The sequence below is a fragment of the Saccopteryx bilineata genome, chromosome 2 (genome assembly GCF_036850765.1).
Source record: "Saccopteryx bilineata isolate mSacBil1 chromosome 2, mSacBil1_pri_phased_curated, whole genome shotgun sequence".
Taxonomy (NCBI): Eukaryota; Metazoa; Chordata; class Mammalia; order Chiroptera; family Emballonuridae; genus Saccopteryx; species Saccopteryx bilineata.
The window spans coordinates 34,459,991-34,482,969 of record NC_089491.1 but is presented as its reverse complement, the minus strand read 5'-3'; the positions used below and the strand labels follow the sequence as shown (position 1 = coordinate 34,482,969).

The 22,979-nt window shown below is 45.9% G+C and overlaps 1 protein-coding gene and 1 pseudogene across 1 annotated transcript in view; one reads left to right on the top strand and one right to left on the bottom strand.

Moving 5' to 3' along the window:
- The window catches only part of GABBR2 (gamma-aminobutyric acid type B receptor subunit 2), a 394,966-nt gene that overhangs the window by 93,933 nt on the left and 278,054 nt on the right, over window positions 1-22,979 (bottom strand). The window contains exons 9-10 of the mRNA XM_066256664.1: window positions 17,153-17,233; window positions 12,981-13,131 (exon numbers count right to left, since the gene is read on the bottom strand). Of these exons, the coding sequence (XP_066112761.1) occupies window positions 12,981-13,131; window positions 17,153-17,233 (232 nt within the window). The remainder of the gene's footprint in view (window positions 1-12,980; window positions 13,132-17,152; window positions 17,234-22,979) is intronic.
- Window positions 848-9,518, top strand: LOC136323678 (protein tyrosine phosphatase type IVA 1-like; annotated as a pseudogene).

Genomic DNA, 22,979 nt, shown 5'->3' with positions numbered 1-22,979 from the left:
AAGCCCTGGTCTCCTCCACAGCCCCCTCCCCGAGACTGCCCCACCCACTAGGGACTATTTCCCCCTCACTAAGGGACCCTAGACAGCTACCAATTCCTAGTGATTTTCTTGCCTCCGTGGTCAAGTTCACTTCTCTAGGGACATCTAACATTAACTTTTAGTTTATACAAAACTGTTAAGTCAACAGTGAAGACAGGCCAAATCTAGAGAAGTCTATGTTTATGTCCAGCCACCTTCCACAGCAACGGGGCAGACGGCCCCACCACACTCCCCCCCTGGTGCTGTGCGGACCAGGTCTGGGAGGTCTCCAGGTGAGGATTCGGGTCTGCTCAGGAACTGTGCTCACAGGGGTGAGTGAGCACCCACTTCGGCGGCCTGCAGCTCACACTGTCCCGTGCACAGAGAGGGCCCCACAGGTGGGTAGGAACACCTCCCCCAGTCTGCAAAGCCGCCGCAGCCCTGCCCGACCCCTGCAGCCCTCGGCCCTGCAGCCGCCGCCGCCGCCGCCGCCACCCTCGGTGTCGAGGCCGCCTCCAGACTGGCTGTGTGTGGGCCAACATCTTCAATGAACAAACATACTCCTCAGTTCTGTGGTGTTCTTGGTCACACATGTTGGGGTTTCTGAAGGGCAGTGGAGATTACTGCCAGGCACAGCACAGTCTCCATGCGGACAAGTGATCTGTGGAAATTCATTACCATTCCACCGAGGGGCCCCCAGAAGAGTGGTTAACCTGGACCCAGGAGTGTTGAATTGAAATCTGCGGCACATTTTTACAAGAGCTCTGACCTGGATGGGGTAAGCGTCAGTCTCTGACCTGGATGGGGTAAGCGTCAGTCTCTGACCTGGATGGGGCAAGCGTCAGTCTCTGACCTGGATGGGGTAAGCGTCAGTCTCTGACCTGGATGGGGTAAGTGTCTGTCAGTCTCTGACCTGGATGGGGTAAGCGTCAGTGCACCATCTTTCTAGTGCCTCGGTATTGCCGGCGGAACCGCTGCTTCTCCTCAGGAGGCTCATTTCATCCCTGTTATTCCCAGCTTCATACTCAAAGCACTGAGAACCTCAAGTGGAGTGCACTGAAGAAGACTCAGTCTCTTTACGCCATTTCTGTAGTCATTCTTTAAATTCTTTCATAACCCTATTGAGTGTTTTTTTAACTAAATCGCCACGGCTTGAACCAACTGCTCAGCTCCTGTGGATGTCCCATACAAGAACGTGAGATTTCTTATTACACACAATCCAAGCAATGCGACCTTAAACAAACTTATGGAGGAACTTAAGCCGTATGGAGTTTCCACAATAGTACGGGTATGTGGAGCAACTTAGGACACTGCTCTTGTGGAGAAAGAAGGCACCTGCGTTCTTGACCGGCCTTTTGATGACGGTGCACCACTATCCAACCAGACTGTGATGACTGGTTATGTCTTGTAAAAATTAAGTTTCATGAAGAACCAGGTTGTTGCGGTGCTGTTCACTGTGTTGCAGGCCTTGGGAGAGCTCCGGTGCTTGTTGCCCTGGCATTGATGGAGGGCGGAATGAAATGTGAACTGTAGTACAGTTCATGAAACAAAAGTGGCGTGGAGGGAGTGACGTCACGGAAATGGCGCCGTGAGAAGCGCGTCCGACAGCTCTCCCCTAAATCACAACAAATTTGTCAACTAGAAACAGAAAATTTTATCCTCGGAGCATTCCGGAGTTCCACACAAACTGAAAGCAAAAGGACTGTTATCACTTGAATCTGAGAGACGAGGGTGTGGAGGAAGCTACCGCAGCAGCGACGCTCATTCAAGCCGCAAGGGAGTGCGCCTGCGGTGAGTCAGCCCATATACTTGGGAACCGCAAGCCGCCGCGAGCGGCTGACGCGAGCCGCCACCGCGAGCCGCCGCCACTAGCCGCCGCCGCGAGCCGCTGCGAGCCGCCGCGAGCAGCCGCGCTCGCGCCCGGTCCGGTTGAGCACCGCTGACGTTCCCAGCGGCCCGCACACTGCGAGTGGGGGTCGCCGGCCACCGGTGCCCGGAGCGCCCCATTCGCGCGAGTGCCTTGGGCATTCCATGCGCCCAGGGCGCCCTGCTGGCCCGCACACCCAGGGGGCTCCATTATCCTGCGCCTGGTGCGGTCCAGCCGCCAGCAGCGGGGCGAGCGGGAGAGGCTTGGGAGATTCTCTCCGTGGGCGGGGCACCTCACCCAGCCATTCAAGCTAACAATCAAGCGTTGGGGGAGGGGCGCGCGCAGGCAGCCTAAAATACCTTCGGAAGCACAGCTGCGACCCAATCACTGAAATTAGCTTAACCCATAAAATCTGCGCACCCTCGGTTCTAATTGATAAGATCTCTCTCAGTTCAGCGATCCAAGACAAGAGGCGTGATATTTTTTAGTGCCTCTCGCTAAAGGGGCGGGGGCAACTTCTGATTGATAGAGCCTCCATATTCAGGGATAAACGCTAACAAGAAGGACTTGGCAGATAATAAGGTCTATACTACACTAGTCGTAAGCAGAGACTAGTGCCTCTTCTTCCCTGCAAAAACAGGCTACAAAGTGTGGAAAGCCTGGGTTGAGAGGTCCAACTAAATGATAGGCGCTGAACAATCACCTTGACAACAATTGACTCCCACCCCCGCCTGATTACACTGGAGGCCCTGACTCTCAGAGCCTTTCCCAAAGCCTTGCACTGAGTGGGGATAGAGTGGGGATTTCCCAGCTCTTTGAGCCTCTTACTCCCCAGGCAGAAGCAGTTGCAGCCTTATAGCTGGATCACCAGGCTGCTAATTCAGAAAGGGGGGACTAGGAGAGAGAATCCAGGAAAGCAAACTCTCTCATCGTTGGACCCTGCAAACGCCAACAAGCCTTTACTTCCAGCAAGACTAAAGCCAATTATATGACATTGCCATAGAATCCCATCAACTGCAAATCCCTACCTAAGAGTGACACAGGGGCAGAGCCTGGGGTACAGAGTCACCGACTAGGAAGAGGGAGAGAAAAGAAAAAGGAAGAAGTTAACCTCTCAAAATCAAGAAAAACCCACAGACTTTACAACTTGATCCACTAATTTTTTTTTTGTTGTTGTTGTTGTTGTTTGTTTCTTCTATCTTTTTGCCTTTATTTCCTCCACCTCGGTCCTTCTATTCTCTGCCCATCTTATGCTTCCCCTTTCTTGAACTACACTACCCATGAGTGTTGCATTTTATTTTTCTTCTTCATCCTCACCCTCCTTTAAGGTTATACTCCAAAACACTTAACTCTCACTCTCTCCTCTTTTGTTTTTTTTTTTGTCTTGCTTTATTTTGTTTTTTTCTCCTCCTATTTTATTTCTTCCTTCGTTTTTCTCTTTTTCTTATTTTTTCCTTTCTATTCGTTTTTTCTTTTCTCATTTTACTTTCCTCCCATATAATCCTCAATCACGAACAAATTAGTTAATTTGGGACTCAAGGCTTTTTTTTGGCTTTATTTCTCTTTTTTGCTTTTGTTTTTATTTTATTTTTCTCTTGTTTGTTTATTTTTGTGGCATTTTGGGTCCTCCCAACCCAAGGTCTCCATTGTATTTAGTCTTCGCTCCACTTAATACAACAGATTTTTACTTATTATTTTTATTTTTTCTTCTTTATTATTCTTTTTTGGTCCTTTTTTCTGATTCCCTCTTATCCCTCTCATTATATCTCTTAGTTGACCATCACTTACAAGCAAATCATCTTATGCTTGTCTAAGATTTTCTTCCTTTTTTTTTTTTTTTTTGCATTTAGTAGGTCCCTACTCCCTTTTTTTTGCCCCTTGAACTCTTCACCCCAAATCAGGCCCTCCATTATAGGCACGATATTTCCCTGAGGAGGGGAGAGGAGGGAAAGAGAAGAGAGAAAAAAAGGGGGAAATAATAAATTATTACTGTTTTTTTTTGTGGGGTGTTTTACCCTTTTTTTTTTTTTTCTTTTTACTCTTTATTAATTCTAATTAGTGCTATCAATAAGACCACCCTCAGATGCCGATAAGAAAGAGGAAATCGAATATTATGGATACAAAAGAAAGAGAGGTAACACAAATAGATGTGGAAAAATCTATGGAGAAAAGACTTAACATATTGGAAGCCTTGGAGCTAAATGACAGAGAATTTAAAATAGAAATCTTAAAAATACTCAGAGATATACAAGAAAACACAGAAAGGCAATATAGGGAGATCAGAAAACAACTCAATGAACACAAAGAATATATTACCAAGGAAATTGAAACTATAAAAACAAATCAAACAGAAATGAAAAACTCAATTCACGAGCTGAAAAACGAGGTAACAAGCTTAGCTAACAGAACAGCCCAGATTGAAGACAGGATTAGTGAAATAGAAGACAAACAACTTGAGGCACAACAGAGAGAAGAAGAAAGAGACTCAAAAATAATAAAAAATGAGAAAGCCCTACAGGAATTGTCTGACTCCATCAGAAAGAATAACATAAGAATAATAGGTATATCAGAGGGAGAAGAGAAAGAAAATGGAATGGAGAATATACTCAAACAAATAATAGACGAGAACTTCCCAAGCCTGTGGAAGGAACTAAAGCCTCAAATTCAAGAAGCAAACAGAACACCAAGTTTTCTTAACCCCAACAAACCCACTCCAAGGCACATCATAATAAAGATGACACAAACCAATGACAAAGAAAAAATTCTCAAGGCAGCCAGGGAAAAGAAGAGTACAACATATAAAGGAAGGCCTATTAGATTATCATCAGATTTCTCAGCAGAAACTCTACAAGCTAGAAGAGAGTGGACCCCAATATTTAAAGCCCTGAAAGAGAGGAACTTTCAGCCAAGAATACTATACCCATCAAAGCTATCCTTCAAGTATGAAGGAGATATAAAAACATTCACAAATACAGAAAAGATGAGAGAATTTATCAACAGAAAGCCCCCACTCCAGGAAATACTAAGGGGGGTTTTCCAACCAGATTCAAAGAACAAAAGAAAACAACACCACAAGTAACAGCTCCACCAAGAACACAATAAAACCAAACTTAAACTGTGACAAGAAAGGAAAAAAAGGGGGGAGAGGATGGAGATTAACAGTAGCAAAGAATGATGAAGTGCAGAAATACTTATAAGATAGGGTACTACAATGAATATGGTAGGTACCCTTTTCATTACTTAATGGTAACCACCCTTAAAAAAACCACCACAAAAACACTTGACTTAAAAAAGGTAGCAACAGAGGAAAGAAGTATGGAACACAAACAAACAAAAACAAATGATAGAAAAACAAAAGAGAAGAATCAAACTAGATACAAAACTAACAGAAAGCAATTTATAAAATGGCAGTAGGGAACCCACAAGTGTCAATAATTACACTAAATGTAAATGGATTAAACTTACCAATAAAAAGACACAGAGTAGCAGAATGGATTAAAAAAGAAAATCCAACTATATGCTGCCTACAAGAAACACATCTAAGCAACAAGGATAAAAACAAATTCAAAGTGAAAGGCTGGAAAACAATACTCCAAGCAAACAACACCCAAAAAAAAGCGGGTGTAGCAATACTCATATCTAATAATGCTGACTACAAGACAGAAAAAGTACTCAGAGACAAAAATGGTCATTTCATAATGATTAAGGGGAAGTTGAATCAAGAAGACATAACAATCCTTAATATATATGCACCAAACCAAGGAGCACCAAAATATATAAGACAGCTACTTATTGACCTTAAAACAAAAACTAACAAAAATACAATCATACTTGGAGACCTCAATACACCGCTGACGGCTCTAGATCGGTCATCCAAACAGAGAATCAATAAAGATATAGTGGCCTTAAACGAAATACTAGAACACCTGGATATGATAGACATCTACAGGACACTTCATCCCAAAGCGACAGAGTATACATTTTTCTCTAGTGTACATGGAACATTCTCAAGAATTGACCATATATTGGGCCACAAAGACAATATCAGCAAATTTAGAAAAATTGAAATTGTACCAAGCATATTTTCTGATCATAAAGCCTTGAAACTAGAATTCAACTGCAAAAAAGAGGGGGAAAAACCCACAAAAATGTGGAAACTAAACAACATACTTCTAAAAAATGAATGGGTCAAAGAAGAAATAAGCGCAGAAATCAAAAGATATATACAGACAAATGAAAATGAAAATACGACATATTAGAATCTCTGGGATGCAGCAAAAGCAGTAATAAGAGGAAAGTTCATATCACTTCAGGCCTATATGAACAAACAAGAGAGAGCCGAAGTAAACCACTTAACTTCACACCTTAAGGAACTAGAAAAAGAAGAACAAAGACAACCCAAAACCAGCCGAAGAAAGGAGATAATAAAAATCAGAGCAGAAATAAATGAAATAGAGAACAGAAAAGCTATAGAAAAAATCAATAAAACAAGGAGCTGGTTCTTTGAAAAGATCAACAAAATTGACAAACCCTTGGCAAGACTCACCAAGGAAAAAAGACACAGGACTCAAATAAATAAAATCCAAAATGAAAGAGGAGAGATCACCACAGACATCATAGAAATACAAAAAATTATTGTAGAATACTATGAAAAATTATATGCCACCAAATACAACAATCTAGAAGAAATGGATAAATTCCTAGAACAATACAACCTTCCTAGACTGAGTCATGAAGAAGCAGAAAGCCTAAACAGACCAATCAGCAGGGAGGAAATAGAAAAAACTATTAAAAATCTCCCCAAAAATAAAAGTCCAGGCCCAGACGGTTATATTAGTGAATTCTATCAACCATTCAAAGAAGACTTGGTTCCTATTCTACCCAAAGTCTTCCAAAAAATTGAAGAAGAAGCAATACTTCCAAACACATTTTATGAGGCCAACATAACCCTCATACCAAAACCTGGCAAGGATGGCACAAAGAAAGAAAACTACAGACCAATATCTCTAATGAATACAGATGCTAAAATACTAAACAAAATACTGGCAAACCGAATACAACAATATATTAAAAAAATAATACATCATGATCAAGTGGGATTCATCCCAGAATCTCAAGGATGGTTCAACATACACAAAACGGTTAACATAATACACCATATCAACAAAACAAAGAACAAAAACCACATGATCTTATCAATAGATGCAGAAAAGGCTTTTGATAAAATACAACACAATTTTATGTTTAAGACTCTCAACAAAATGGGTATAGAAGGAAAATATCTCAACATGATAAAGGCCATATATGATAAACCATCAGCCAACATCCTATTAAACGGCATAAAACTGAGGACTTTCTACCTTAAATCAGGAACAAGACAGGGTTGTCCACTCTCTCCACTCTTATTCAACGTGGTGCTAGAAGTTCTGGCCAGAGCAATCAGACAAGACAAAGAAATAAAAGGCATCCATATCGGAAAAGAAGAAGTAAAGCTATCACTTTTTGCTGATGATATGATCCTATACATCGAAAACCCGAAGGACTCCACAAAAAGATTATTAGAAACAATAAACCAATACAGTAAGGTCGCAGGATACAAAATTAACATACAAAAGTCCATAGCCTTTCTATATGCCAACAATGAAATATTAGAAAACGAACTCAAAAAAATAATCCCCTTCACGATTGCAACAACAAAAAAAAAATACCTAGGAATAAACATAACAAAGAACGTAAAGGACCTATATAATGAAAATTACAAAGCATTGTTAAGGGAAATCAAAAAAGATACAATGAGATGGAAAAATATTCCTTGTTCTTGGATAGGAAGAATAAATATAATCAAAATGGCCATATTACCCAAAGCAATATACAAATTTAATGCAATTCCCATCAAAATCCCTATGAGATTTTTTAAAGAAATGGAACAAAAAATCATCAGATTTATATGGAACTATAAAAAACCCCAAATAGCCAAAACAATCCTAAGGAAAAAGAATGAAGCTGGGGGCATTACAATACCTGACTTTAAACTATATTATAGGGCCACGATAATCAAAACAGCATGGTATTGGCAAAAAAATAGACACTCAGACCAATGGAACAGAATAGAAAGCCCAGAAATAAAACCACATATATATGGTCAAATAATCTTTGATAAAGGGGCCAACAACACACAATGGAGAAAAGAAAGCCTCTTCAACAAATGGTGTTGGGAAAACTGGAAAGCCACAAGCAAAAGAATGAAACTCGACTACAGCCTGTCCCCGTGTACTAAAATTAATTCAAAATGGATCAAAGACCTAAATATAAGACCTGAAACAATAAAGTACATAGAAGAAGACATAGGTACTAAAATCATGGACCTGGGTTTTAAAGAACATTTTATGAACTTGACTCCAATGGCAAGAGAAGTGAAGGCAAAGATAAATGAATGGGACTACATCAGAATTAAAAGTTTTTGCTCAGCAAGAGAAACTGATATCAAAATAAACAGACAGCCAACTATATGGGAACTGATATTTTCAAACGACAGCTCAGATAAGGGCCTAATATCCAAAATTTACAAAGAACTCATAAAACTCAACAACAAACAAACAAACAATCCAATAAAAAAATGGGAAGAGGACATGAACAGACACTTCTCCCAGGAAGAGATACAAATGGCCAACAGATATATGAAAAGATGCTCAGCTTCATTAGTTATTAGAGAAATGCAAATCAAAACTACAATGAGATACCACCTCACTCCTGTTAGATTAGCTATTATCAACAAGACGGGTAATAGCAAATGTTGGAGAGGCTGTGGAGAAAAAGGAACCCTCATTCACTGTTGGTGGGACTGTAAAGTAGTACAACCATTATGGAGGAAAGTATGGTGGTTCCTCAAAAAACTGCAAATAGAACTACCTTATGACCCAGCAATCCCTCTACTGGGTATATACCCCAAAACCTCAGAAACATTGATACGTGAAGACACATGTAGCCCCATGTTCATTGCAGCACTGTTCACAGTGGCCAAGACATGGAAACAACCAAAAAGCCCTTCAATAGAAGACTGGATAAAGAAGATGTGGCACATATACACTATGGAATACTACTCAGCCATAAGAAATGATGACATCAGATCATTTACAGCAAAATGGTGGGATCTTGATAACATTATAAGGAGTGAAATAAGCAAATCAGAAAAAAACAAGAACTACATGATTCCATACATTGGTGGAACATAAAAATGAGACTAAGAGACATGGACAAGAGTGTGGTGGTTACCAAGGGTGGGGGGGGAGGGAGGACATGGGAGGGAGGGAGGGAGGGAGGGAGAGAGTTAGGGGGAGGGGGAGGGGCACAGAGAACTAGATAGAGGGTGACGGAGGACAATCTGACTTTGGGCGAGGGGTTTGCAACATAATTTGATGACAAAATAACCTAGACATGTTTTCTTTGAATATATGTACCCTGATTTATTAATGTCATCCCATTACCATTAATAAAAATTTATTAAAAAAAAAAAAAAAAAGTGGCGTGGAGCTTTAATGGCAGGTGACCTGTGTATTGGGAGAGGTATCATCCTTAAATGCGGCTGCGCTTCAAAGACTCCAACCGAAACAGAAACCGCTGTTGCATTCAATAAAATGCGTGCCTGAGGCCACTGCCGTGCAAGTGGACCTTGAGGTAGGACCTGCTTAGTCTTACATATTAGCCAGCGTGTTGGCTTGGTGAATCAGTCTAGTGGTGCTTCCATAGGAGTATTGAAAGGCAGTCTCTCCAGGCCACAAGCTTGACAGAATTGCAACCTCTGTGTCTGGGTTACAATCAACCTATTTTGACACTTAGCAAAAGAATCTTACTGTTCAGCATTTAAAATGTGCTGACTGACTTCTGTACCAACTGACTTTTCCTGAAATCATGCAGTACTGAGTGGTGTCTCTAAATCTATTCCCCTGCCAGAATCTTAACAATATATCAATATAAGAGATTGAGAAAGACGAGGTGCTAAAATACCAAGCACCATACTTTTAGTATCACACAGAACTAGCATCCCAGAACTCTGAACACTGGGCAGTATGTGAGGTGTCCCTGAAGTCACTTCAAACACAGACAGTCGGCCTAGATGGGGGCGGTGCTGCTCACTCATGCTCACATCACCCACATTCATACAAGTCTGCATCAGGTTTGCCCAACTTTTTATTTTTACATTTATACGAAGTCTTAGTAATTATTTAATGTTTTTCTATCAATCTCATTTTGTTCTGTTACGGAAAGTCTCCATTTTGAAAAGTTACATGGTACAGAAGTACATGTCTTTAATATCTCCGGACAAAAGCCTTACGGTTAATTTTAACGTTTGAACTTGGGGTGTGATTTACAGGAAGGGGCTGAGGAAAGAACGGGAGGGGGCTACTACATGTTTTTAGTAAAATGTTGTCTTTGTCTTGTGTGGAACACATAGGATATGCTCTTCAGTAAACATATATTTTTTAAAGGTAGAGAAGCTTTGTTGTAGCTAAAATTCTTAATCATAAAAATTCTGAAATTCTTGTATTTTTTCATACAGTCTGAAGTTGTTTACCAAGTTACTTTAGTTTGAAATATGATTTTTTTCCCGTCTCACCCTCTCTTGCAAAAATAAATAAATAAAAGAAAGAGGTGGGTTTCTGCTAATTCATTGAGCAGACATCTAATATTTTATGTGCCTTTTGAGGTGTGTAACGTAATATTAGGATACTCGATAATTTGTTTTATTATGTAATTGATAAAATGGTGATGTGTATTAATGTTAATTCAACCATGTATTTATACTGTCTGGGAATGTGTGGTTATAGTTCTGTGAAAGAAATAATTTGTCAGTGCTCACCAGCTTGTAAAAATCTAGCACGAAAGCTTAAACATCTAAATAAATAATGAGATGCATTTATCATCAGAAAAAGAAAAAAACTCTCCCCAGTCATGGTAATTGAGGCAGACGATGGAGTCCTATCCCCGCCCTCTATAACTGTCTGCATCAGCCTGCTATTGGGGGTGGTTTTTATGCTCCCAAACTCTACTTTCTTCTTTCTCCCTTCGGGAATTCCACTGTGGCTCCCAGCAGCCCAGTAAGCCAGGACTGGGTTAAACCAGCAGCTGGCTGGAGTTCACCCTCAGAGGTGCCTGGCTCCCGGAATACCATCCACTCAAAACATCTTGGGTTCTCAGGTGTCCTAAGATCCAGGTGTTCTTTTGCAGACTGTAATTATGGTCAATTGTTCCCTGAACATTTTCCTTCACGTTTGGTACTCCTATTAGTCCTTTCACATTTAAAAAAGTGTAATATGGTATCAAAGTGGTAGAGAGAGAAAAAGCTGGCTGTAAATTGTGGACCATGTACACGGTCACTTGAATTGGGAGCAACGGGTCCAGGGCGTGGCCCCTGCCACCCTGCGGAGCTGCACCGTTGGCAAGGCAGTTAGCTGGCTGAATTTCCTCAGCTATGAAAGCACAGATCACACTGCCTAGTGCACATGTGAAGCTGAGATGAGACCGGGTTTGTGCAGGTCCCTTTGCAAACCATAAGCGGACAAGGCACCTTCGTTCTTATAAGCACAGGAAGCTGGGCAGGGGAGAGGCCAGGAGTTGGGCAGGCTTCCTGGAGGAGAGGACCTTAATGAATAGGTAGCATTTAGGAAGACAGAAATCAGAAGGATTTGAAACTGTAGTGACATGTTTTCCTATCTCTTTGCAGATATTTAAATCCGCAAAGCCAGTCAAGAAGTTCACAAGATGTCAGTCTATTAGAGTCATGACAATTTTCCCCAGGAGGCCGAGATGGGGATAGTTAAGGAATTTAAAGAGTTTAGTCCTGTGATAGGGACAACTCACCACTGTGACGGGAACTCTTGCGGCTCGTAGCAAGGGACTCTAATGTTAATTGAAACAGATCTGCCTAGGCCTTGTGCCAAGTACTCATAATTTAAGGTTTGTACAAAAAAAAATATTTTTTTTTTGTAGCCGTACATGTGTTATTGGTGATAAGTACACTGAAACAACAGGTGAATAAAACCCCTTTTTTTGTTCTTCATGAAATAGGTTTGGCCTAAGCATTGCTACCAAAACCTCCCCAAACAACAGCAACAAAAAATCTGCAGCTTGGAGGTTCCTCCTTTACAAACAGAGAGAAGAAAAGCAACTGTTCTTCTGGAACCGGGCTTGTTCCTGGCATCCCTGATGTCACGCAGAGTGGCTTCTGGGCAGGAGGGCAGAAGCGTGCTGCCTGTGGGTGGGCATCGAGCCTGTGACCGTGGAGGTCTTGCTCTGAGTCCCTCCCAGCTCAGCCTCTCCCGCAGCAAGGCAGGGGGCTGGGTGCAGGGATTTGCTACGGAAATCAAAGAAGCTGCCTGGGCTTGGTAAACACCACCACCTGATGGTGGTGGTGGGGGGGAGGTAGCCTGTTCTACCCACAGCTGACCAGAATGACTCGGAAAGCGAGCTGCTCTCCTCTGGAGAGTGCAGGGCATGTGTGAAGGCAAAGAAATCAAGACCTGAAACCAAGGGGATGGATTCTGCCGCGTGCAGCAGTGTGGCCTTGGACAGCGGCCCTTGTCACGGAGCTCCAGTGCTCCCCGCTGTCACCCAGGAGGGGCTTCCCGTTCTGCAGTGAGCTGTACCCAGTGGGAAGTGCCTGGCCCGAGTCAGTGACCCCCTCTGGCAGTGCTTCCTGAGAAGCTGGGGGTGGGGCAACGACCGGGGATGCTGTCCTCTGGGTCTCCCCTCCTGGGCCCCCCACAAAGTGCACAAGCAAAGCCAGAGCTCAGACAAGGCCTGTGGACTTAGCTCCTTCAGTTTAACTAACCCTGCCTTCTCCAAATGTATCTGACCAGAGCCTCCTGTGTAACGAGCAGCCCTGCCTCTGTGTGTGTGCATGTGTGAGAGTGTGCAGACACGCTCGTGTGATTAGACACATCTAATCACATCCCAGTGACTGAGTGGCCCACTCGAGAAGACTGCCCTAAAATCTTCCGTGGACCTGGAGAGTCCATCAAGGGATGCTCCTACACTCTGCCCGTGAGGTTTGTCAATCCAGAAAGCGAGGTCCAGGGGGAGGGCGTGAGTGACTTACTTCTGATTCCGGTTCTTGATGTTGAAAAAGAGGAAAGCGCTGGCCATGATCATGCCCAGGATGGTGAGGGCAGAGAGGATGCTGTAGAGAGGTAGGGAGATCTTCCGGAGCTGCTCCAGGATGATGGTCTTGTCTTTGGGGGGTTCGGATCCTAGAAGGCCAAAGAAAAGACATCAGCTGAGCCCAGTGCAGTCAGCGCCTGACAGCATCTTTGTCGGGATGTCCTTGACATCTGTCACTTGTGCACAAACTCTGTGCAGGACATGTTAACTGGGTAAGCAGGCTCTGGAGGTTGGCCAGCCCGCTCAGCAGGCAGCCTTAGCCAGGACTTATTTCTTTCTCTAAAGAGAATCAATAAGGGATTTGTGATGCATTTAATAGCCATTAGAAGACTAGAATTTGATTTGGTCTAATTACCCTGTTGAAAAACCATTGTCATTTATCCCCAAAGGTAACAGCAGCTTGGGGGTGTGTGTGCAGGGTTGGGTGCTGTTAGTGGGTACCATTGGGTGTCACTGGGGGTGAGGAACTTGGCTTTGGCTTTCAAAGACTCTGTGCCAACACATGACAATGACCATCCCTCAACAGGGTGGACACCTTGCCTGTCAATCCCTGCCAATGGATATGTGCTCTGGCTGTGGATTTTCTGCCTCAAGGTCATTATGTTATAAAAGCTCTTTCTGGTTTTCTATTTTCACAGGACTGGCTAAATGCGGGAGGCAGATGCTACCTGCACGCCTTCCCCTCCTTGCTGTGCCAGGACTGAACGGAAACCGTGGGGCTCCGTATCTCTGTGTGACTGCAGAACTGTCCCTGCTCATTCTTCAAGGGCACCAAGAACCCGGGGGAGCCCTGAGGGACGCAGAGCAAAATCATCTTTATAGAAGGTCGCTCAACTGTCCTGTTTTAGTTTTATCAGGTTCAGGATGGCTTGGGAGGATGGATGTAGGGACACGCCCACCCCTAACCCCACCCCACTTCTTACAAATCCTCTTTCTCTGCTGCTGTTTTAGGACAGGTTTCTGCTGTAGAACTGAGAAATGTTGGGGCTTTTTCCTCCAGTAGGAATGTGGAATCAACCAGGTGCCTGGGAGTGGCCAAACCTGGGAGCCATGGGAGACCCCCCAGGGGTCACGATGAACCCCCCTCCCCCTCCCACAGCTGTGACATGGGTACCACCCTCCATTATACTCTCCAGCCCAGGGGACAAGCAGAGAACAGGCAGATGTTGCTGCAGGGATTGAGAGCTCTTCCCAAAACCTGTGTTTAAAAAACTCTGCTAGCAAGTTCAAATGTGTTTGGAAACATTCAGTGGATAAGAGGCATTTGAACCATTTAAACAGCCTAGGGAAGTTGCCAGGTTGGAAAGCAGCTAGGAATCTGCTGGCATGGTTAATGTAAAACTTTAAATAGTTCCAAGTAAAGAGAACTTTATAAGGAGTGGCTTCAAGGACTGAAAGTCAGGGCAAAAGCAGATACAAGGTGACAGAGCTAACACCATCTCTTGCTTCCAGTGAAAGTTCAACATCTGGAAACTTCCTCTCCCACTCCCCATTTTCCTCCCCTCCCCCAACCTGTAGCCTGAGCAGCATTAGGCTGACTCAGGTGACTTTCGGCTCCTAAACGCAAGAGCCATCCTGGGGACGCCCATGAGTTCCTGGCTGGAAACAAGCCCCTCTCTGGCACCGAGAAAGGGGGCGAGGTTTGAATCAAATGTTATACGATGACCAGGACCACTAGTTGTTTGCACAGAAATAGCTTCAGAAAATTGACAACAGCTCCTCCTCCACACTCCACCTTCCCTTCCCTGGAAATGATGACGCCCCAGGGTGCATTTTAACTAAGACATTATGGAAGCCAAATGGAAGTGACTCGTCAGTATTAGTAACAGCAGCAGCCCTGAGTTTTCTTTTTGCTCCTCAACCGGTCCATCCATTCACTATTCATCCATTTTCACCGTTCCTTCATCCATCACTATGCCTTCATTCATCATCATTAATGATGGTCAACTTCATTAATAATCACCGTCTACCTATCAGACCCAGTGCTGGGCACCAGTGATTCAAAGATAAACAAGACACAATCCCTGTCCTCAAGGAACTTACACATTAGCCGTGGGGGGGGGGGGGGGGAAAGGGCAATAACGAGCAAGAACATTCATTCGATGCTTATGATGGGTAAAGCACTTTATAGAGATTTTCTCATTTAATCCACCCAACAATCTTATGGGTTGAAAAGATTACTCCCATTTTGGCGGGTGGGGTGAGAGTTGGCAACAGTTTTCTAGGTGTTAAGTGGCAAAACTGGCAGGATTTGAACCCAGATCTGCCTAACTCTGAGGCCTGTGCTCTAGCACTGTGTAACGGCCTCCAATAACAGTGTCTAGGTCAGGGGTCGGGAACCTATGGCTTGCGAGCCAGATGTGGCTCTTTTGATGGCTGTATCTGGCTCTCAGACAAATCTTTAATAAAAAAATAATGTTAGAAATATAAAACATTCTCATGTATTACAATCCATTCATTTCCTATCGCTCATGTTCATGGTTGCGGGTGGCTGGAGCCAATCACAGCTGTCCTCCGGGACAACACCGAATTTTAATTGGATAATATGTAACGTACACGGGTCGTTGTATGGCTCTCATGGAACTACATTTTAAAATATGTGGCATTCCTGGCTCTCTCAACCAAAAAGTTTCCTGATCCCTGGTCTAGGTGGTTGACAATATCAGGCAGAGGGAGGCCTGAGCAGGAAGCAGGAAGCAGGAAGCAGAGTGTAGTTCCGCCAGATGGTGTCAGGAAAGGCTACAGAAAGGAAGATGAGTAGTTGGCTGTTCACCAGGAAGACAAGGAGGAAAGGGCCTTCTGGGTAGAGAACCATCAGAGGCAAAGGCATGGTGGTGTTTTGGCATGTTTGAGGAACCATAAGCGGTTTGGTTGGGGAGATCCACAAGAGAATGCAGAGAAGTGAGGAGGGGTCCCTTCACAGAGGCTTTGGAGACCACACGATGGAGTGAGGCTCCTTGTTGTGAGCAATGGGCACCATGAAGGGCTCTGAGCAAAGGTGGGACATCTTCAGCATGACATGATGGCAAGGGCACTTTGGCTGTTAAGGGCAAAATGTACCTGAGGTTGTTAAGACTGGTTATGCCCATCCACTTATCTACCCATGCATCATCCTTCCATTCATCCATCATCCATCTAGCCATCATTTCATACCCACCAATCCATCCACTCATTCGTCCATCCACCCATTACTTCAGTGACTCATATGTTCACCTGTTCATTTATTCATTCACTCACTTGATCAGTAATGTATTCATTTTTTCATAAAATATCACTGAATCTCCAACACGTGCCAAACCCTAGCTAGTGCCAGGAATTTAAAGCCAAATAGGATCCAGCTAGGGCCCTGGTTGGCAAACTGCGGCTCGCGAGCCACACATGGCTCTTTGGCCCCTTGAGTGTGGCTCTTCCACAAAATACCACGTGCGGGCGCTACCTCGATAAGGAATGTACCTACTTATATAGTTTAAATTTTAAAAATTTGGCTCTCAAAAGAAATTTCAATCGTTGTACTGTTGATATTTGGCTCTGTTGACTAATGAGTTTTCCGACCACTGAGCTAGGGGGTTCATGGTCCAACAATCTGGAAATTTCAATACAAAGTGATAGTGGCCATGGTAAGGGAGAGACAAAAACACGGTGAAAGCCGAGAGAAAGGAGCCGTGAACTCAGCTGGGGGCAATCAGGGAAGGCTGTACAGAAAGGTTTATTTGATCTGGTTCTAGAAGCTGAGGAGTTCTTCATCAGAGAAAGAGAGGAATGGTCTTCTAGGGAGAGCAGAATGTGGAAAGGCCTTAATACCAACCCACCCACATCCTTTCCCAGAGGAAAAGACAGAGCCAGATTTAGCTAGGCCACGTTTAAGAAGAATTACTCCTGGCCACCCTCTGGTTTAAACACAGATGCCTTGGTGAAAGCCAGCACTTGTACAAGTTCCAGTGACCCGTCCCGGGAGTGATGGGACTCTGTGCTCAGCGAGTGACTGCATGTGTTGAGGGGAGTCTGCCCCACAAAGCCAAGGACTCCGAGCTTGTCTCCAACCCTCAGATAATATCCAGGCTTGGGAGCAATTGAGCAGAGCCCCTCCTCCGAGAAGCCCACCTGCCTTACCTTGGAACCTAATGGTGTCATTGATGATCTCCAGTGTGTCGGCCACAGCGTTGTATTCTCCCACCTTCACCTCGCTGCTGTCTGCAGGGGGCAACAGAGAGCGGCTGGTTAGATCCGCGAGAGGCCTGACTTTGTCTGAGTGCTCCTATCCCGGCCCCCTGGGCCCCGCAGACCCTGGCTATGTTCCTGCAGGCTGTTCCTTTCCCCAGATAGAACCACAAAACTCCCAACTAACACTCTCTCACCCTGTCTCACCAACTCATTTGTCCTTCGCTGTATACGGGTAGATAGGGGGCCCACTCCCCTATGACTGGACTCTCTACCTGTTATCCGTCCTTCCTGGTCTTTGAGCTGAATGATCTCTCTGTAACTTTCCCCTGTCATCTGACTCTGCCCTCTGGGACCACACAGACCACCTCTGCTCCCTCTGCCCTAGGGCCATCCTAGAGGGTGAAGACAAAGACAGATCATCCCTCTGACACTGTCCTCCAACCCCACCTTACTAAGTATCATGTCTACTTCCCACCCAACCCGGTCCCCTCCCTGGGCCACACTCCACAATGCCACTGTCTGACACCGCACAGACCCAGAGACTGATCGACACACTTTAGGCATGGTCTGGCCAGCGGCGAGCAGAGGGGGCCATCCCCGCCTTCATTCTGCACATACATTTCTACTAATGCATTCTGAGGTGGAATTAGCGTCTTTCAGAGGACACACTGCTCTGCTGTGTCATACCGAGCTCAGTTTCCTTCATATGTACTTGTTTCAGTGTATTTTCAGACCTAAGCGATACATTTAAATACACCTCCTCCGACCTAGATACTATTCTGTTGGTGAGTTTAGGGCAGCGATTTTCAACCGGTGTGCTGCAAGAATTTCTAAAACATGTGATACCTGACAATTTACTCAGGGGCACTGACCTCTTTTCCCTTAGATTGTTAAATAAAAAAATGATAACAGCCAACACAACAACAATAGCTGTCTGGTGTGAATGAATCAAAATTATACCTATTTTTTTTTGTCAGATTGGCAAAAAAAATATACTATTTGGTGTGCTCTATAATTTTAGCAATTAGTTTATGTGTGCCACAGGGTGAGAAAGGTTGAAAATCGCTGGTTTAGGTCATTGTTTTGGTCACGGCCACGGATAATGGTGATGAGAACGGGACTCGGGCGGGGGCAGGAGTGGAGAGTAGTAATTAGAGTTGTCACTGGTTTCTTGTCTTCCAGGTAAAATGGGATGACTGGGTGATCACTGGGTGGGGAAGATGGGGAGTAGGGGAGTGACAAGTGACTGGGGGGCTCATGTACCTTCTCCTAAGTGGGGAGCCCAGGAGGGATGGCAGAAGGGGCAAGGTGATGAGTCCCCGTTTGAACGTGCTCAGCTGGAGGCGCCCGTGGCCCATCAGGGTGGAGATGTCCTTGGCTCGGACGCAGTGGGCGGGTAGGACTGGGCCAGGGAGAGGGAGCCGGGCCGTCAGCATGTAAGCTGGGGGTCGGAGCAGTAGGCAGGGAGGACACCCCTAAGGACAGTGCCGAGTGAGAAGTGAAGAGGACCAAGGGGCATAATCCTGGAAAGTGACAACCTCTGGGGGGTGGGCAGAGCAAGGACACCGCAAGGAGGCTGGGAAGAGGTGGCTAGGACGCCAGCAGCAGGATACAGGAGAGAGTGGGCACTGCAGAAGCCAAGGAAAGAGACTGGCCAGCAATGTACACGCCATGGAGAGGCGGCCCCTTCAGCAGGGGGTCAGTGCCTGTGGCGTGTGGGGACATTGGTGACCACAGCTAGAGCGGACCCAGGGCTAGGTGGGGGGAGAGACAGAGAACGAAAGGGGGCAGTGTGGGAGTACAGAAAGGAGCCCGGAGGGTAGAGCCGGCTTTGGCAGGGCTGGGGAGAGGGCAGCGAGGGGCTCAGGGGATCTACTGAGCCCCACAGTGTGCCTGGATCTATGCTAGAAATTTACGTGCCGCTTTTCAGTCCTCCCAGCTGAGTGGATCAGGTGATTTCCGTTCTACTGTGTAGGCGAGGAAACCGAGGCTTGGGCAGGTCATGCCTTTGCCCAGGGTCCCACTAATACTACAAGCTGAGTCCAGGTTCAAACCTAGGACTATCCTCACAGCCCATGCTCTTCCCTGATATGGGGCTGCCTTGATGGGATCCCTGAGGGGTGACAGTTCTGTGTCATGCCGGCCACTCCAGGGCCACCTATGCTTCCTGAGTGTACTAACTGCAGAGAGGAATGTCTGCCGGCAGGGCAGGTTGGTCACCAGAGCTGCAAACGCTGGTGCCCCCAGAGGAACTGCCCACTGCGGCTCTGGCTCTGGGTGAATTTCTTTGCAGAAACGCAGCTGTGCTGCTGGCCCCTTAAAAACATTTAGGGAAGGGAACAGGGAATCCCATAGGCCGGCCACACTCTGCCTGCGTTCCTTTGACCTCCGGGTGGAAAACGGTGTAAGAGTCACTTCCTACTCTCGCAAAGGTCTCCCCATCATTTGGGGGGCATCACACTGTGCGGGCAGCTGTCACTTACCTAGGTCACCCAGCTCCTAAATGTCACATTAGCAGACTCTGCTGGGAGCTCCAGCATCCTCACTCAGGCCTTTTGAAGTCTCAGCCCCAATCAGCTCCCGCCTCCCGGAAAAGGAGGCCCTGATTTATTTATTTGGCCTGGGGAGGCAGCGCATGAAATATGCAAGCCGATCGGAATAAATCATCAGGAACCGGGAAGTGGTGTGGCTGGCTCCCCTCTGGCTCCCCTCCACGCCCCCAAGCCACACAGCCCGCTTCTCTGACTCACAGGCCCTGCTGTATGTCCCATGGCACCAAAACAATACTCAGCATCCCACCATGACCATCATCACCTTAATCTCTCCCTGGGGGTGGTGCTTACAGGCTCCCAGGCACTTCACACCTTGCATATAAGCTCAGAGCAAACCGTGAGTTTGGTATAATCACCTTGTAGATGGGGAAGGAGCCTCGCATAGGTTAAGTGCACGCTCAGGACTGTGTGCTGGGCAACGCCCAGTGGGTGCCTGAACTTGGGTCCCCAGTTCTGAATTCAGAGCACTTCCCACTCATACAAAGTAGGGCTTCTGATCATTTAGCCCACATTTATTGAGTGCCCACTGCATACCAGGTCCAGCTCAAAGTATTTCATAATAAAGAACCCCTCAAAAACAGCAGTGTGGGTGGTGAAGGATAGGTTATTTCCTCATCCTTGACCACAGTGGCCTTGGACATCTGTGCTGGAGGCTAGAAATAAAGGTTAAGAAAAAGTCATGCCTGACCACGCAGTGGTACAGTGGATAGAGTGACACAGAGGACCCAGGTTCGAAACCCTGAGGTCACCGGCTTGAGCATGGGCTCACCGGCTTGAGCGCGGGGTCGCTGGCTTGAGTGTGGGATCATTCGCATGACCCCATGGTTGCTGGCTTGAGCCCAAAGGTCGCTGACTTGAAGCATAAGGTTGCTGGCTTAAGCCTAAGGTCGCTGGCTTGAGCAAGGGGTCACTCGCTCTGCTATAGCCACTCCCCATCCCCCATCAAGGCACATATGAGAAAGCAATCAATGTATAACTAAGATGCTGCAACAAAGACTTGATGCTTCTCATCTCTCTCCCTATCTGTCCCTCTCTCTGACTCTCTCTGTTTCTGTCAAAAAATTAAATAAATAAAATTTAAAAATAAAAATTCATAATCTTTGACCTTGTGGTTCAGTGACTGCAGACTCACACAGCCCCACCAGGGAAGTAAAAATCATCCCCACTTGCAGGTAATATTTCCCTTCCCATTTGCAACCTGGGAGCAAGTGGCTGTAACTGCAAAATGGGAACTTGCAGAGTGGCTATGAGAATTAGAATACTGGCAATTTCTGGCTTGGGGCCTAACTCACAATAAGTATTCAATAAATTGCAGTTATTTGAGTCATGATAAAGTATCTGTGAGTCATTTTCTAGGTCCCCAAACACTCCCTGTGTTTTCTCACTGCCATGGGTTCCCTACACGGTCCCTTTACTTGGAAAGAGGCTTCCTCCTCCCTCTACCAAACCAACATGTCCAGACTTTATCCACTTCTTCCAGGAAGCCTTCCCAGAGTAGTGCTCCCCCTTTCCCAGCACCCCATTTGCTATTACCTCAGGGCACTGGGTGACAGCACCATGTGTTGGAGCAATGCCCTGGGTGTGTCCAGGGTTTGTAGTTCCTGCTGGCCAGTTTGTTCCTGAATGGAACCTGATGTCCTGGGCAGCTATAGAGTCTTGCCACCTGCACCCTGCCCAGGGCCGCTCCGGGGCCTGAAGGTGAAAGGATGGTGCCCCTGCCCCTGAGTTCTTCCATTCACCATGGCCCAGATGGTGGTGGGAACTATGATAAACACCTGGCACTTTTAAATTTTAACTCTTGGGCTGCTTGGGAACTCCATTGTGCAAGCAGTGCTAACCACCCATTTCAATAAAGACTGGCCTTGCGGACCATGGACCAAGGGATTTGTGGGCCACCCAGAAAGACCCACTGGGGTGAGGAGGTGGGGCTACTGAGCAGAGGGAGGGGCTTCAGTACTGGGTCTGTCACTGGCTGACTGCCCTGCCCCACTCCCATTCTCTGGGCCTCAGTTTCTCCACCTTCAAACTGCACTGTAGGGGTTTCAGTGGTTCTCGGCCCTGGCCAGGCATTAGGGTCACCTGGGGAACTTCCAGAAAATACAGATGACTGGTCCTAGCATGGACCTATTATAGTAGAACCCCTGGGAATGGATTCAGGGTGGCAGTGTTTTTACAAGCCCCCTCATTGGACTCTGCTTGATTTGAGAACCCCTAGGTCACCCCGAGGGCCCTTCAAGCAGACACTCTTTGTTCTCAGAGGCTAGAAATACTGTGAGGCAAAGAGCCCCCCTTTCCTGAAGCACAGGACTGGTTCCTTGTCGTGGGGCAAAAAACAAGTGTTCTCTTTTAAAAAGTGCATTATTTCAAAATTTGGGTTTGGAAGACAGGTCTTATTGGTGAAAATTAGACTGCCAAAAAAAAAAGTCCAGTCTGAAAATATTCACTGGCTGTGGGCCTGAGAGCATCCACGAGATGGCTGGGAAACAGCTCCAGTCACAGAGCGATCCTGCCTCCCGCCTGCCCCGCCCCCAGCCCGGGTGGGAGACCAGCTGCAGGGTTGTCAAGCTCCTGTGGTAGCTGGGTCTCCGCATTCTGCTACAGGGGCTCTACTCCCCTCACCCCCAATGTCCACTGGTCCTCAACTGGCTCTAGATATGACTTGAGGGGGATATATATGCCCTTTAAAGTTTAATTGTTTTTGCAAACATACAGACTCAAGGAATATCACTCTGAGGTTTAAAACAAAAGAGAATCTTGGCTCAATGATTTTCAAAGATGCTATAAAATTACTCCATTCTAAGGCTCTCTCTCCCTGCTAAGGAAATCCTCAACTCAGAAAGAAAGAGCTCTGATGGGGAGATATACTTGTGGAGCCAGTCTTACCTTGGCCATCACCTCTGCTGGGAGCCCTGGGCAGGACCTGTCCTCTGCCTGGCTCTTGCTATAGTGTGTGAACTGGAGGGCAAGATTGATCTTCCTAGCTTGTTGAAGATTCTTCAACTCTTTAGAACGGTCTTCCTCATTTGCAGCTGAAAGCTGTTCCCGGAGGCTTCCCCTCACAGATCCTGGCTCTGACTTGGGACCACACATCACAGCACCCCTGCTCCTGGTTCTTTGGAAATGGGAATGTGGCCATTTCAGGCCTTGATTCCACTTTCCCCCAGGATGACCAGCCATTCCTCAGGAAGCCCACCTCACCCTCAGTCTGGTCATGTGGAGGGAAC